At 39.1% G+C, this 18,102-nt stretch overlaps 1 protein-coding gene across 2 annotated transcripts in view; it reads right to left on the bottom strand.

The window, feature by feature from the left end:
- Positions 1-18,102, bottom strand: part of SEC24D (SEC24 homolog D, COPII coat complex component) — a 68,424-nt gene that overhangs the window by 12,973 nt on the left and 37,349 nt on the right. For both annotated transcript variants that reach the window (XM_021298611.2, XM_065062752.1), the window contains 3 exons: positions 8,116-8,254; positions 6,278-6,393; positions 3,385-3,509 (listed from right to left, as the gene is read on the bottom strand). In XM_021298611.2, the coding sequence (XP_021154286.1) occupies positions 3,385-3,509; positions 6,278-6,393; positions 8,116-8,254 (380 nt within the window). The remainder of the gene's footprint in view (positions 1-3,384; positions 3,510-6,277; positions 6,394-8,115; positions 8,255-18,102) is intronic.

Below are 18,102 nucleotides of genomic sequence, written 5' to 3'. Positions count from 1 at the left end.
ACTCCTCTAAGCAGCAGCCCACTGTGCCATGAGTAGCAGTACTATTAATAGTACTAGTCAGACCCTTACCAGGCTTGCATTCCAAGTTCAGTGGTTTTTTTTCTGTAAAAGGCAATCCTACTCAAAAAATCAGTCTTAATTACTAATAAAATGGCACCTTCTCACAGCAGGAAGGAGTTCCTCTCATAAATGACAAACCAAGCCTTTAGTATGAAAAATGCCAGACAAGTCTGTAGTACCTGCAGTTAGTACACATCAGCCCATATGCTCTGTACATTAAATGTACATTAAACATTTAAGGAGCCTACTTAACTTATAGTGAGGTGTCACAAAACCAGCAAATACCGAGTCTGTAGTCTAATGCTCTTGCATGTTTGAGAGCAAAGAGTTTCAGTGCTACTATCACACCAAAGGAATTTAATAACAGAGCTGTGGCATATAGTATTTCCAGTTACTAGGTATTCATGGCAAAAAACCCCACAAACTACTATTTATCCAGGGAGTGTTAGCAGTCACCTTGAGCCTTCAGCACAGTACAGCAGCCAGGCTCTGAAAATGTCCTCCTAAGCAGCATAAAGCCTTGACCCCACCAAAATCAATGGCAATTGATCCATTCATTGAATGATCCATTCGTTCCACTGCAATCAAGAGATTGTATTTCATGAGTTCACAAATGCTAGCAAAATCAGAAGTCAAACTAAAGAGGAGGAACAACATAGAAACACATCTGCAATTCTTGTTTATATTTTTCTTACAGCAAATAGAAAAAACTGTCAGTGTTTTTCCTATCAAATCTGTTTGTCCTCAGGGGGAGGAGGAGGGAGTTGCCATTGGCATTTTCATAAGCTTCATCTAAAATCTTGAGCTTTGGAGGCAAATAATTTTTCTTGTCTACGGTCTTTAACTCTCATGTCAGTCTAGAATGTTAATCCACCATTTCTGCTTTATGGGAATACAGCTAGATGAAAAGGGGGCTACTTTGTTCTCAAAATAATATTCTATATTGAACACACTCCATGAAGAAGCATTTTAAATAATTCCTCCAAGATATTCAAACAGAAGTATTTCTGGATGTAAATTTCTAGTAATTCCCAGCACTCACAGTATCTCAGTATGTTTGGGATTGGAAGGGACCTCAAAATATCATCTAGTCCAATCCCCCTGCTGGAGCAGGAATGCCTAAGTGAGGTCGCAACACTACTACGCTCTTAGTAATGATGCAGGAGTTTGATAAAGACAAAGTATTATTAACGTTCTGCACATACAGCACTTTCTTACCTGAAAGAGAAACAGCCACATCATCGAGTCCCAAAGCTGTTACACAGCAGGTACTTGGGACAATTTTTTCAGATGCTGCTCTTCCCTGTGGCAGTCTGCACTGCCACGCTTCATCCAGCTGCTGCTATCAGTTTTAAAGATCAGCTGTACATGTCACAGCCAACTGCCTATGTAGCTCACACACTATTTAGTTTTTTTTAACATCTCAGAATGAGATGTCTGGATCATGTGTACAGAAATGCATTAAAATTATTTATTTTTTAAATTAGGCACCTAAAAATCATACTTGCGGAAGTAGTTAGCCTGATTTTCCAAGCTCATAAGCATGATTTCTCTAAACACATTTATCCCTATTTCTCTAAGTACAGAGTCAGGGGTTTCTGGTTTGGAACACATAAATCTGAAAATGTCTGCTCTAAAATTTCAAGCAACTAAATAATGTGTTTGCTGTGCTACAAAAACACCAGGTCTTGAACTACCGACCTTCATTCTTCCTTCGCTGCCTCTAACTCCTCATTTCGCAGCCACTTTCACAGGCTTATCTGGCCCAGGCCTGTACACCAATGGCCTTTTTGTTACACGGATATTGCTTTGCTATCCCAAGCCTTTCCTCTTCAGGATCTGAACACAGGGTGAATTCCCAGCACAGGCCTTTTATCTCACATGAGAACAGCAGAATATTTTTGCAGGTGTCTTTCTCCAAGCAACAGAAAATGAACACACAGTAACCTTTGTGTCTCAGCACCAAAATAGAAGTTTCACCACAAATTTTGTTGGAATGCCTTTTTTTTTTTTTTTTAATTAATATCACTTAAAGACAACAGACAAGTCTCTGAGTAAACTGAAGTGCCTTTACATTTTGTATTGTTTTTCTTTTTTTCGGTGGACATGAAGAATTTGGCCCTGCAAACAAATGATATAGCAGCAGATCTCTGCAGAGTGCTGGTGAGGAGAAGAATTAATATATCTTTTTTGTGATATAGATATACTTGCTTTCATTTTATCTCAGCTTCCAAGCCTAGGTGTTCCTGAACTGCCAACTGCTTTTTGTTACTACACTCATGCCTTTTATCATAATATCTTCAGAGTCATGACCAATCCTGATGGAAAGCTCTGAGATATGTTCAGGATAATATCAAACACTTGTGTCTCCAGTGTAATCTTCAATGATAAAGTACTTGAGAGGCACCTTACATGGGCATCTTACAGACTAACCCCCCCACCCTGGACTGGAATTTCCTTCATGCACAGAGATCCCAGAATGACATATGATTAAAGATTTTTAACATATCCCAGATGATCTCAAGGATCTCGTCTCCCACCCTTCCTCACTTTGCTCCCTCCGTTTCTTAAGTCTGTCCTCCCTCTGCCAGTATTGTTACTTGGAATGCATTTTCTTTCTTCATGTGCTTCAATGCTTTTACACACCTTAGCTGAGAAATGTCTTTAATGAAAACTATACTAACGTACTATACTCAAAACTACACTAAAATAAGATATTGCTATTAATATTGATCAGCAGTAATACTAGTACTGTGTGTTTCATGCTCACAAAGCAAATGTGCTATATTTCATAAAATATTTGCTGCCTACAAGATTTGTTCTCCTTCCAGATACATACCAGGACAGAAAAGTCTCACAGCACAGCAGGAAGCTTTAAAAGTTTTGCTAATTAACAATAAAAGACACAAGCCACCAGCACTTCAGCTTTAGAGAGACTTGCCATTCTTGAGTATTCTGGTTTTGATATTTCCCTGCTTAATTTAATATAGCATTGCAATAAACAGAATTACAGCAAGTAAAGTGAAAACTACAAGCTTGGACATAGCTGATAACACCACTAGGGTTCACTACAAGAAAGGAAAAGAAGGCGTGCTGCATGTGCTGTTAGTATGACAGTTTCTTTCCATCTGTGTACTAAGCCCAGACATCAAAGTCTAAGAACTGCCAGCAGAGTTAAAATCAACATATGGTCACTGTCACCCCAAAAATGCCTGCATGGTAAATTTTGACATATTCTGTACCTTCTTTTTACCTCCCAACATGCAAAGCTGCATGAAAACTGCAGTGTAGTGAGTTAAGCAAAGCACACGTATGTTTCTTTACCTTGGAAGCTTATCTAGCAGAGTCTTCAGTTCATCACATATGAGTTTGACTAGGCCACTGTTTATGTTTCTGTGTGATACATCAATCATGAAGATATAAGCTGGTGGATTTGGAGGCTTGTTGTTCTACAGAAAAAATGACGGTTCACAGGGAAAATTAGACAGTGTCCTGTTACATTTAAAAAATTGACAGGTGGTACCATAAGGCGATCTAAATACAGTGTTCAATTGTTTGAAAAATGCTATGGACCAGAAACAGAAATTATTGCAGAAAGCTGACACATATTGGCTAAAGTCCACCCCTGCAATAAAACATTATTACTAGAAAACAGCATCATAATGGAATAAAATATGGAAAGGGTAAAAGTTTATTAGATAGAATGAAACACAAACATTTTCTCCTGGAACTCAAGTGTTTAAACAAATTTGCCTTTTGCCTTTTTTCTGTACCCATACTGTTTTTGCATTCCCTGTATCAATATATAATGCTGTCTTGTTAATAGAAATGCTTAAATTCAGTTTTTGTTAGCATTTGCTGGTACTGAACCAGAATTAAAATATCTCAGTTCTTAGCAGTACTAAGTGCTGATCATCTGCATCCTGTCTGTTTTGCTGTCTCATGCTGCAGTGCATTCTGGACAGCTGAATTGTACTTCCGGGAATAAGCTGACTTTCTGTAAGATAATCAGAGCATGAGAGAGGAACATTTAATGTATGTAACTGCTGCCTAAACAGCAGTGACTTGGGCTGGTATGGATTCCTTTGGGCATGACTTCTTAGCATAGTCTCTTATTCATAATGTAAATGGCACACAATAGTGACATACACTACTGACACAACTTTTTCTAAGTAAGAAAAAGTATGATGAAGGTCTTTTGTTTTCAAATAAAGCAATGTAATTCTTTGAGATGTACCCAGGAAGGGGATCACCTAAAGTGAACACAGCAACAGTAATCATCATACTCCCTAAGCAAAGCTTTCCAAATTCTCATTAAGATGAGTAGTGGCCATTAATTTTTGTCAAATTCAGGACAGATTTTCCATTATACTGTTTCATAGCCTTCATATATAGAGTTCTGACCACCTACCAAATTATTCTTTAACTAAACCTCAGAAAACTCCATTTAAGAAAAAAATCATCTAAGCCTCGAACTGACTTAACCATAGTCCCTGGCACGCTTGAAACTAAACTTTATAGCCTTTGATCTCACTTCATTTGAATCATGTAAATCAGGATTAACTACTGTCAACTAAAACCAGGCAGGATTTTTAAGAGCTGCTCTGTTTACTGTATCTGGATTCAAGTTTCAAAAATTACATCAAACACTACTTCTAAACTCTTGTATCGCATCATCATTTATAAAGAATCCCTGCATAATTTCTGACAAATATATGGCAGAATTGAGGACTTGTGCTCTTGCCACATCTGCTATAGCAGGAGCGCAATAATGCAAAACAGCTGTTATTTGTTAACATTTTTTGTAGCTGTTCATCCTTGTCATTTGATAAGCACAAAAGGAAATGACTTTTCAGTTCTGGTCTTAAACTGGATTTATAAAGGAATTAAACTTTTGTAACTTGCAACAAAATGAAAAAGTAATTATAACAGTAACATCTCTAAAATGTAATGACTTAGCATTTCCAGCATGTTAATTTGGTAAGAGTTTTCTTTTTTCTAATATTCCAGGAAGTCTATGGGCAGGTCTTTGCAACAAGATGCCAGACCACACTGGATGGCTTGGTCAAGAAAACTCCCTGTTTTAAGTAAGCTCTATGGCAAAAGCCACTGCACTGCAAACTGCATCACTCAGGGTTACACTCCAGAGTGGAGAAAAAGAACTGTGAAAATGGCACAAAGCCACACATAAGCTTCCGAAGGTTTAGGTGCCAGAAATCAGTAAAGCTTAACTGAACTTGCTGAATCTACACTGGATGCACACTAAGGATCCCACACTGTATTTCTGTAAAGCCTCACTACAGTTCTCTCCTGTTCTGAGGTCTAACCCAGATCTCAATAAAATGAATAGAGGTGGTCTCAGGGATTTCACTGGATTCTGGAACAGCACTCTAGTGAGAAAGCAGAATTAAACCTGTTCGTTTTCTATATACCAGTAATAATCTGACTGTCTGAGGAAGTGACTGCTATCTACTTCGAGACTTTATGGGATCCAATTGCTTTTCCTAACCTTATCGTGACCTCAGTTCCTCTGACAGGAAGAAAATTATGCCTGATTTCAGCAAGAACAGAAAACTACGTCCATACTGTGGACAGATGAAATCACACTTGCAGTTTTGTAAAATTAGCCAATTTAAGTAATTTATGCTTTTGGAAGTATCCAATAACAGTTCTCTAATAAAAGCACCTACAAATATTTCCAGTGACTTGAGTGGGTTTTGGATTAAGTTCTTCAGTGAATTAATGTTATAAGAGAGAACCCATTCCATTGTAACTTATTCCTGATCTGAAAACTAAAACTAATCTTGCCAGGAAAAGATTACAAGGTCAAATTCCCTTGCTAAGGTTTTCAACATTCAGAAGGCCATTTAGGCGTCTGCATGTTTTCAATATTAATAAAAGACATTCAGCTAAAATACAACACTGCATCAGAGTTTCAGCCATATCCTCTAAACAGTGCAGCGTGCTAGCTAGGACCAAGCGAATGCCCCAGTTAAAGACTGGTGATCCACAACTTTACTGTACTATTTGTTATTCTTACTTGTTAGTCTTGTAGTCTGCAGCACAAAAGATCAAAACATAATATTGCAAGCTTACATTCTTCAAATCTAAATATATTTTCTAGAATGTTCCTGGACTCCAATGTTCAGCTTACATGTGCATTTCCTCCACTGAAGGTATAATATTGTAAATTAGTTTACATCCTGGAAAGACTTACTCGGCAATAATCCAAAGTGGCAACATATTCATAAGATCCCAGAGACAGCTCGGGCCGTTCATAGTGATCTACCCGTCGGCCAATGTGGTCCAGATGTTGAAAGAAGAACGGAGGGACTAAAAGCCAACACAAGAGCAGAAAAAAATGTTTATATTTTCGGGAGGAGGGAAACAAGCCAACAAGGTATTTCAACAGATACAATGTACTAATCTAGGCTCCTGTGTTACTAGATCAAGGGAAGAGTTTAAACACTTAGCCGGGTTGCACTGTTTTGGGGTTTTTTTCCCACACTGAAGCAAATGAAACAAAATCCCACAAAATTCTAGTAATGGCAGCTCCTTTTGTATTTGGAGGATAGGGCATATTCCCTTATACATGACCCTTTTCTCCTACCCATCCACTGTCAGGCTTGAGTAGGTAAAACTGAGCCAGGTCATTTCCACAGGCAGGAGTCTGTCACCCTCGGGATCCAGACTTCACAGTGGCTGTTAATTCAGATCACCAGAGCTTTGCAGGGGGACAGGGGTAAAACCAGCACTTTTCCTAAAGCCTGTACCACTTTATCCAAAACCACCATTTCACTGGAAAATGCTCTAACAGGTTCACGAGCCTGGCCCACTGTGCAGCAAGAAGCACTGGGCTCATTGTATTGGGAACCTTCTGCAGCTACACATAAAAGCTGCAGAACTTCAAAGCATTAAGAAATCAAGTGGGCTTTCCTCCATTAATTGATACACAGCTAGTCTCACAGTTGGAAGTCACATTGAGGAGGAATCACCTCTGGATTTTAGCTCCTCTTTCCTTAATCAATATATATTTAGAATGCTTATTTTTCACATTTTTGCTCGTAAAAAGGGGAGGGGGGGCCGGGGAAGGGAGAGGAATATCTACCTAGTTTGTTGGCCATTTTTAGTCCTTGTTAAAGTTCTGTGGGGTTTTTTGTGGTTTTGGTTTGGTTAAGTGCCTTCTGACTTGCATAGAAGACACTGTAGTAATACAAAGCATGATTTAAAATGACACTGCAACTTAAATGTCTTTCATAGCATGTTCACTGTGCATTTAAATTTCTCTTTATGAGAGTTTAAATTGCTAACAAACCATGAAATGAGTTATCTGCTATGCTTGCACAAACATTTGAGCGTTAAGCAGAAAAGAAGCTGGAATGATCCTGTCAAGGTTCACATTTCAGACGTGAAAAGATGACTGTATTAGGGAAAGCACATACTGCTGTGATCCAGCTGAGGAAATCCAACATGATACAAATGTCTAGAAAGGCTAGTTCTGGCAAAGCTTTGGGATTTAGCCAAGAGCACAAGAACAGTTATGAGTCACATGCAGCACACTTGAACAAATATGGCATGGTATCTTCTGTGAAAACCAACACTTGTCACAATAAGATTAATAGGTTATTTAACCGTTGCATCCACAGTCATGGACAGGACTAGGCTAACATGGTTCTAAATATTTGGTTCTTGCTGGACATTTAGATTTCTTAAAGAAAATATTCTTCTCCACACAAAAGTTGCTTTTAGTTAGCAATACAAGCGGCTTTGTATCCTATACTGACATAATATTTTTAAATAAAGTTTTGATCATATCAGACTGGACTTTGTGAGTCAGCATTATTTTTCATACATTTATTTTTAATTGTACTGAACAAATTCTAAGTATTTTTCTTGGGTAGTATTTTTTTTAATTGTAAAATCGGCTTAGTCATTGCATCTCACTAAACTTCTTTTTCATCAAGTCAGCAAGTCAAGAAAATAATTTTAGGGATATGGTTTCTTTTTAGTTTCATGGAATTTGTATGCAGCACAGATCAGAGAAACACCACTTACCATCATTTATACAATTGCAAAACCCACACTGGTATCTTCTTCCACCTTCAATAAACTGCATGAAGGGACACATATAAGCTTTGCACCTGTTGCATCGGATTGGTCCAGTCTCACCATGGTTTACCACATAAAGAGGTGCCTAGATGAAGCGATACATGAAGTTATAAAAAGCAATGCAAACTTGAAACCAAATAAAATGAGCTAGAAAGCTACTGCTCAGACCTGACTCCTGGAAGAGATCACCTGGTTAAAAGATCAGTAATTGTTCAGATTTTACCCAAAATCTGCAGTACGGGTGGCTCAACCCATAGGTCCCCTGAAGGGCTAAATTTAGAAGTCCACAGGCCATATTCCAACATTTATCAGAAAGAGGGTAAGGATTCACACCAACAGCCTACAAAGTTTTGAAAGCATTGGAAGTTTAGGCCTCCAGGCTGATTTTCTCCAGCCCAGGGTTTTTACAGCTCATGAAGAGCAATCTGCTGGAGTCAGGTATTTCACCTTCTGTCAGTCTGAGCTTTTCCTAAAGAAATCTGTTGCTCTCACCTATTGCAAATGGTCTCTCAAACAGTTATTTACTAGAAAGCTGCTAATAATTTATCATAAACGCTGCCCCCGAACACTGCCGTGTTACATGCTGTATTAACGTTTAAATGTTGCCAGGGTGACCAGCTAAAGTAGAAGATTTGGAAGAAATACTAATATTTATTGAAGGAAAGTACATGGAGCAGACAAATACAGTATCTCAAGCACTTGTCAGTTTAATTACACTGACCATGCTTGCTTATAGCCTCTGCCAAAACCCACAGATAATGGAAAACATTTTCCAGATGCCTCTCGCAGTAATAACTGCGCAGCAACCGAAAGATTCCTGTGATTATATTTCATGTTAGAAAAGTCATACTTGAAACCACTATACAAATGGAAGTTTGCTCAATTATTTGTAAAACTATACGGAGCATAAACATGTTCTATATTTTTCTTTCTTTCTTTCTTACTCCCTCCAATTAAAAATCTCTGACCGTAAGAATAAGAAAGGAAATGCAGAGTTTGGACACATAACAGATCTCTAAAAGAGGAAAAATGCTGATGACCTTTGAACGCTAAAACTTTTCTACTAGTGTATTCACTACTTTTTTCTTTTTAATTATTCTGTTTCTTCTTATGGAATGGACATACTGCATCTATTATAAACTTTATCTTTTATTGTAGCATTAATTGTCTTTGAATACCTAGAAAATCGTACATATCCTTCTAGCATTCAATGCTTACATGTATTTTATTGCTTGTTTATATTTTACAGAGTCTATTTTACCTATTTATTTCTCTAAAGGGTTTAATGCTTTTTACCAAGGATTTTATACACATGAGATTTTCACTACATGGGTTTCCAGTGCTCCCTCCTGCTCCACTGGGATATTAATACACTTTGTGCTCTTTCTTCTACAAAAATTGAGTTCACCACAAACTATACAATAATGTCATCTGGCAAACTATCGGGGTCATTTTTCAGATATGAAAGCCTTGGCTATAAAACCTGCTCATCAGCCACAATCGCTTAATAAGTTTTAAAACTTCTAGGTTTTGTTCAGTACTTGGCAATTTTCTGATTATCATTCTGCTGTATTAGTTTAATAAGGCCTGGATCTGGTTTGCAGTTAATATTATTATAGTATCTGACCAAGTAAGGGGGGGGGGCAAGACTAAAACAATATGCATGTATGCACATTGATGTGGTAATTTTAAACCTTATTTTGATACACTTAAAGTTATCCAAGAGCAAAGAAAAAATACCCCCAAATAATCAAATACTTTACCAAAATTAAGACCTTTACATATAAAACATGAACACGCAAAACAAAACAAAAATAAATGCCATGAAGTTCAGAGCCTAAGCGTCTATGTTCTTACACACACTTAATAAACAAGCTTTTTAAAGACAGTAGAAACAAAAATAATTTCTTTTCTTGTCTTTTCATATTTTGAGTGGAAATTTTAGTTTCCCCCGCCTTTAGGCTTCTTTAAAAAAATCACCTATTACAGTCCTTTTGAAAGAGTGGAGTTAGAGCCCCAGTAGCCTAAGGGTTACGTTTGCAAAGATCTACTCGCATGTTTAACTTTCTGCATTAAATGGTTGTCTTGAAGTTACTGCGACTACGTGCAGTGCATGAGGTTAAAACGTGCCCAGGTCTGCAGAAAATAGTATCCACAGGCAATGCTCTGTAAACGTACACTAGGCTGGACTCTGGTTTGTCTTACCCAGAGAAATAAAGGATGAAATACCTATAAAATCATACTGCAGAACTTAGCTATTTTTTCTTCTTAATAAGATTGCAGAAACTTAAATAAAAAATGAAGGAGAAAAAGAAAATCAATGAAGAAAAACCAAGCAAAAAATATGCCTGCAATAGAACTAGGGATTTTGTCTAACAAAGAACAAATCCTGAAAAAAAACAGCACTATGTGTAGCTTTATTGATTTATTCATTTGGATTTTACATTGGAATTTACATTTTAGTATTTTTTTTTAATAATTTAAAACATTACTTCAATAATGAACATATCTAATAATAAAGATATTTATATGATGATTTCAGAATAAGCACTCAGACCAGAAGCATCAAAACCCCACTTCTTGATGGGAGCAACACAGAAACTTTCCCTCAAAAGAGCTGAAAACTTCCCGGGCATTGCACCATGAGACGAGACATTCAACCCATCAAGAGAAATTAATTGCTGATTGGGTACATAAACTGCTATCGCATTTCCAAATGTCAAAATAACTTCTGCCAGGGTGAAGTAACTTAAACAAACAAACAAACATAGATCTTCTGGGAATTTACAAAGACAAATAATACTGTACATGCATTAGAAAGCATAATACAGAGTAATAAGTTTAAACTACTGAATATTGAAAAGAAAAATGGTCATAAAAATACATGGTATGAAATAGGAAAGTATTGTTTGATGTGCTCCACTCTCTGTAGATGTCACTGTGTACCAGAAGATAAAGCAGAGATCTGTTTATGGTCCCATGGAAGTCAGTGGCAAACTCTCATAGAAGCAGGGGAATAAAACAAAATAAACAATAGTTGTTGGTTTTTCGCCTTTCCACCTCTAAAGATTTCCTTTCTCTCCTCCCTTAATTCCCTACCAATAATAAGTGAATCAAGTTAGATACCTACCATAACTATTTGGACTTTTGCTCTTGTGGAGTTGTTATGGCCTCACACCTCTCCTCCCCCTCATTTCTTCAACAAACCTTTGCTCAACTTGCCTATCTAATCAAGAACAGAGACAGGCCTCACAGAAAGGAACACTTAGGTATGAGTTGTTAGTGTAGCAGCGCTATCAAAATATAAATATTTATTAAAGCCCAGGACTAAACTAATACTTGGTAGCCTAAATCAGAAGAGGACACATAAAAGAGAGGCCTTTTATGTAAGCCAGAAGAGTAAAGAGGCAGAAAGAACCAGTTGTGCTGTGAGGCAGAACATGACAGTTTTAGGTTAAAGCAAAGGAAAACTGGTCAGAAGAGATAGGAAAGGCTCTAACAGACCTGCAGAAACTTTCCCTTGTCTGGAACCTCAGGGCCCCACTGGAGCATGAGTCGTGAAAGCCGATCTGATAAACCATAACTTATCCCACTATTAGACCAAATATAGCTGGGATAGCCAGCTTTATTTTGGAAATATTTCAGCAAGAACATCTCTCAGGAGTCAGAACAACATCACAAAGCAACAGATAGACATTGGTGGCACAGCTCCAAGATGAAATACATCCATAAAAATTTCCAAAGGGACTGTAACCTGCACTTTAAAGGCTGAGAAAGCTGAATTACTATCGCTTGCTTTAAAAATGAAGTCCTGACCCACTCATGAGGGTTTCCTGTGATGCCTGCAAAGTATCACCATATCCATATTGCAGGATCTGAGCCACAGCTGGAAATTATAAACGTAGGAGTAAGAACTGTGATGAAACTCAAGATCATCATGGCATATCTCAGTAAGACATCCTAAAGAGAAAAACCATGAGAGAGCCTCTGGAGAACAAAAGAGGCATCCGCAAACACTGAAGAAAGCTAGCCATGTACAGCATCTGTTTTCATTGCCAAGCTTGCATATAGACTGGGCTGCACAAAAATATTTTGTAGCTGTGTTGCAAGGCAAATCTTCACATGCAACGGACACCACATCTTGTCTTTGCTTTTTCCTACCTGCAGATTCCTATCCACTCCTTGACACATGCTCTGTCAATACAGTGACAAGTCTGCATGAGGACTTGTGGTTTTGCCCTTAGTTTACCTCTGCCACCAGTTGGGTGCATTTAACACACCAGCAGTGAGACAACAGGAACACTGTCTTATGGGAAAGAGACCCATGCAACCTAACAGTTTGCCTACATCCAAGAAGAGCACAAAAGCTCTTTCCATGAGTGTAGTTTTCTATTAGACCGGTATCTCTATCACATGCTTATTCATCCCCAAAAGAAGTGGAATTTACCACCAGTTTTTCTATACACTTTTGAAGAACATTACCACCGGCAAACATAGAGTGTCACTCTACACCACCTAACATAGCATACTACTCATGACAAGTTGCCTTTTCAACCACAAATCATCTCAGGGGCAAATGATTCTGAAAGCATGGCCTAGATGAGGGTTATTTGTTTAAAAGGGAAAAGCATCTTATAGGTTTAGAGAGCTGCACAGATACACAACTACTGATGACTTCTAATATGACAGTTCCTGAAAATGATACTCCATGATGAGCAGTACTACAGCAGAAAAAATATTTTCTATTTCTGATGTAGAGTGAACATTAAACACTGTATTTGCACGGCTGATTAACAAAAAAGACACAAAACTGCCAGCTATTCAATTCAAACAGTTCAGTAAACATATAGACTGTGCAGTTTGCCAGCACAACAAATTCATAAAGGCAGTGTTTCTAGAGTTACTTTTTACACTGACATTGATGCACATCTAATTATTAAAATGTTCATATGAGAATTTTAAAATACATTATACAATGCAACTTTCTAATGAACAGAGGAGAGGAGTTTTGGCCAATTATGGTAAATCAAAGATGATTTTGAAATGTAACACTGATGTTCTTGGGGGGAAAAAAAAGGCAAACCAACAAAACACAACAACAAAAACTAGGTCATGAACCAAACTGTCTCTGTTTCCTAGGACTGTTGAAGGGGTTTGTTTGCTTTTATTATACCGTCATAGATTGCTTTTGAGAAAGATTAACCAGTCTAAAAATAATCCCTTGGTTTTGAGTTGCTTTACTGATTCACATTAAAATGTCAAGAAAGCATTTCCCTTTGTGATGTTCCTACTGCCTTTAATCAGAAGCCATTCCCTCTGAAGACAGAAATGATTTTGCCTGCTCTTGGTTCGTACACGTTCAACACTATCAGTGTCCTCAGCTGACGACTCAAGCCTATTTGGTCTGTCTCCTCTGCAAGGCTCACAGCAGGTTAAAGTATTTTCCATAACAGTGCTTTTTCATCTATTTCCTTGCTTGTTTGCATAACTGCAGCACAGCTAAAGCATCAACCATGTGATTATCTCTTGGCTTTAACCTCAGTTTTACAGTTCATGTAAAAACGCAAAAAGTATGTTCAAACTTTCTTGCTCAGAAACCCTGCAGACCAAGGCTGAACATTCACCTGCATACACAGCAGTGCAAAAAATACTGTGGCACAGTAGGTGAGTTTAAGTCGACACTGCACATGGGATATGATCCAGTGTGTATGACAAACAGAGAGCTAGATCTTGATTTCAGCACATCATACCTCAGGCTATCCTTGAAATTTTTACTCAGTATTCACCTTTTAAGGGGAGCATTGCAACTAACTGAATAGAGTTGGCAGCTTGAAGAGTGTAAATACAGGCTATTCTAATCAGCAGAATAAGAGATTTTTAAATGATGAGGATGGAGGGAAAATTCATGTAATAATGATAAAATTTTGATGTAAAGAAGCACCAACGTCAGTTAGCTTCTTATTAGAACTTCCTTATCATACAGGTGGCAGAAGGAAAAACAAACAAGCACAAAAAAGTTTACTACCCATGCTTAAGAGAGGCACCACAAGTTCTCCCAGTGATGATGCTGGGCCAGGAATCCCACGCATTAACAAGTCAGCCCTCTCCAGCACTTCTCAGCTGTGAAGTGCTGACTGTTATTTGGATGTACGGACATGCTGTATCTCAAGTGAAGGTCAGCAGCCAGGATTAACTGATGATATAAGCAGGAGCGTGAAATTGGATAATCAAGAAACTGTGCTGAACAACAGACTTTTAAAATGTTTGCACTTTGAAACAACCATGTCTCAACCTGCCTCAGTCCAGTCTGTACTCATCCTAGCAAGAGTGGGAGCTGGTGCAGAGGCACATACACAAGAAGAGGGCAAAGAAAGGTGTAAGAGACAGACTAAACTACTCTAGGACAGTGTCAGTCCCCCTCTCCATCCCCCACCCCCATCCCCGGTTCCTGTTAGCACTCCTGAGGATGATATACACGTGTTACATCATGAGAGAACTTGGATTCATGCCTGTGCTAATCCACAGCTCTGCTTCCCACCTATCAGTACCATAGATGGTACACCACTGCAGTCCTTCCCTGAGATTAGTAGGTATGATTGTCACACTAGCAGCAAAACCACTAAAAAATAAGATAGGCAAGTTTTAGGAAGCTTCTCTACAGAAACAGTAAATAATAATTACAAGGAGGTAGTCTAGGTTGATTGATCACAAGTCTTCCACAATAAAATTAGAAGTTTGATTTTCAGTGATTTATTCTCTGGCTTGAAATTCATTCAGCACTGAACAAAAGATATTTAGAAATATATTTTACAGAAGTAAATACAACTCTTAAAGGCATCATTTTTGCAGACCACTGCAGGAAAGCTCTAGGTGATCTTCAAAATAGCAGACAGAATTTGGGCTCCACATACTATTAGTACTGTCTTCTCCTTGACAGGCCCAGTCTCTTACATGTGCTGTATGGTCACATTATTGTTAATTTACTCCAAAACAAAATTTTTCATTTCTGCTAAATAGATGACAAATCTAACACCACAGTTTAAAATACATGCACAGCCTGTAACATACAAAGATAACAGGTAAAGGGACTTATCAGTTCTGTCAAAACCATTTAATACAAACACAGCTGTGACCATGCACTCAAATATCCTTAAAATAGCCAATCAAGCAACACTCCAAATAGTACTAATGGAACATGAAGCTCTAGGTTTAGGGAACAAATATTTAAGTTTGTAAATAAATCCAAATGTTTCAAATCCAGAAGTTTCTTCTCAAATTTAAGTGGAACCTCTTGTGTTCCAGTTTGAACCCATTACCCCTTGTCGTATCATTGGTTGTCACCGAGAAGAGCCTGGCTCCATCCTCATGACACTCACCCTTTATATATCCGTAAATATTAATGAGGTCACCCCTCAGTCTCCTCTTCTCCAAGCTGAAGAGCCCCAGCTCCCTCAGCCTTTCCTCATAGGGAGATGCTCCACTCCATCATCTTTGTTGCTCTGCACTGGACTCTCTCCAGCAGTTCCCTGTCCTTCTGGAACTGAGGGGCCCAGAACTGGACACAATACTCCAGATGTGGTCTCACCAGGGCAGAGTAGAGGGGGAGGAGAACCTCTCTCGACCTACTAACCATCCCCTTTCTAATACACCCCAGGATGCCATTGGCCTTCCTGGCCACAAGGGCACAGTGCTGGCTCATGGTCACCCTGCTGTCCACCAGGACCCCCAGGTCCCTTTCCCCTATGCTGCTCTCTAACAGGTCATTCTCCAACTTATACTGGAACCTGGGGTTGTTCCTACCCAGATGCAAGACTCTACACTTGCCCTTATTATATTTCATTAAATTTTTCCTCGCCCAACTCTCCAGCCTGTCCAGGTCTCTGGATGGCAGCACAGCCTTCTGGCATGTCAGCCACTCCTCCCAGCTTGGTGTCATCAGCAAACTTGCTGATAGTACACTCTAGTCCCTCATCCAAGTCATTGATGAATATATTGAATAATATAGGCCCCAGTACTGACCCCTGAGGCACGCCACTAGATACTGGCCTCCAACTAGACTCTGCCCCATTGACCACAACTCTCTGGCTTCTTCCCTTCAGCCAGTTCACAGTCCACCTCACTACCTGATCATCCAGACTGCACTCCCTCAGTTTAGCTGCAAGGATGCTGTGGGAGACTGTGTCGAGTGCCTTACTCAAGTCAAGGTAGACCACATCCACCGCTCTGCCATCATCCATCCATCTTGTTATATCCTCATAAAAGTCAATGAGGTTGGTCAAGCACGACTTCCCCTTGGTGAAGCCATGCTGACTGCCCCTAATGACCCTCTTATCCCTGATATGCCTTGAGATGGCACCAAGGATATATCGTTCCTTCAGTTTCCCAGGGATGGAGGTGAGGCTGACCAGTCTATAGTTACCCAGGTCCTCCTTCTTGCCCTTGTTGAAGACTGCAGTGACATTTGCTTTCCTCCACTCCTCAGGCACCACTCCCGTTTCCCAACATTTGGCAAAGATGATGGAGAGTGGTCCAGCAACGACCTCAGCCAGCTCCCTCAACACCCGCGGGTATATCCCATCTGGACCCATGGATTTATGGATGTCCAGATTGCCTAACCCAGTCCTCATCAACCGAGGCAAACTCCTCCATTGTCCTGCCTTCCTCTGGGGCCTCAGCGGTACGGGGCTCCTCAGGACAGCCTCCGGCAGGGTAGACAGAGACAAAGAAGGCATTCAGTAACACTGTCTTCTCTGTATCTTCTGTCACCAGGGCACCAGGGCATGTTAGACATCATTACTGTGACTTTTTAAATCAACTGACTACTCATGTTTGCATTGCTGAGAACTTTCTACAATAGGAATTCTCTTGCTCCTATTTCTGTGCGGTCAAACATATTAAAGAAAGAAACTTTCATTAGAAAAAAAAAAAGCATATACAGGTTTAAGAGTGTATTAACTGGAGGTGGATAAGGTTGTTCTGCTTACTTGAAGGCCTTCTTAAAAAAGGTTTATAAGCAAACATCCTTATAAGGCTAATTCATTTATTTACATTGAAATCAGAAAGAACTGGGAGTACTTTAAGTGTCATGCAGCATTCACAGGCCAACTATTGCTAGCGAATTGCCACAGGAGTACTTAGAAAGTATAAGAAGAATTTTTGTCACGTGAGCAAAAGGCAGTACTGAACATCTTCATCTCTGAAGCAAGGATATTTGGGATGAGTTTAATATCCTTTTTAAAAGTTAAGTCTTTTCTACAATGTTAGTTTTGAAGGTCAGTTGCAAAACTAGCTCTTACTTTAAAAATACTGCATCAGGTAGGAATGTTCATACTCTTAGTCTCTCTCCCTACTACGATAGCTAGGATGCTACAAGCAGACCCCAGAACCTCCAAACATTAATAACGTTTGTATGCAACTACCTCCTTCTCTTTTATCAATGTTGAGCTGTGACTGAATGTCACAAGCAGGGGGCTGTGCAGAACTGAGTTATGAGCTACGCAGTCCTGGGAAAGGCACAGACCTGTTCTATTGCTCCTTCAGTCTGGGGCTGAGGGGGTAATCTATGCCTCTACTTCGCAAGCATGGATTACCTAATTCTGTTAAACGCCATATGAGAAAGCAGCCCCCTCCACCTACTCCCCGTCCTACAAGGAGTTTCCCTACCCAGAGAATTAACGAAGGGACATTCTGTGAAAGAACACTCAGTCTCTCCTATTTTTCTACAGGGTGGCATTAAGAGCCTGCTGTGATTAGGCCCCTATGTAACCCGGTACAGCGCTTTTTTCATACCAAATAACAAATCACCCAACCACAAACACAAACCCCCAACATCAGTTTCCTATTAAACTTTAAAACACATTTTTCTATGTAATTACACACTTTACATGGTTGCATTCAAAATACAACACTGCACTAATATGTACAGATAACTAA

The sequence above is a fragment of the Columba livia genome, chromosome 4, assembly GCF_036013475.1.
Source record: "Columba livia isolate bColLiv1 breed racing homer chromosome 4, bColLiv1.pat.W.v2, whole genome shotgun sequence".
In the NCBI taxonomy this organism is placed as follows: Eukaryota; Metazoa; Chordata; class Aves; order Columbiformes; family Columbidae; genus Columba; species Columba livia.
The sequence above is the reverse complement of the archived record's forward strand: the minus strand, read 5'-3'. Positions and strand labels throughout refer to the sequence as shown.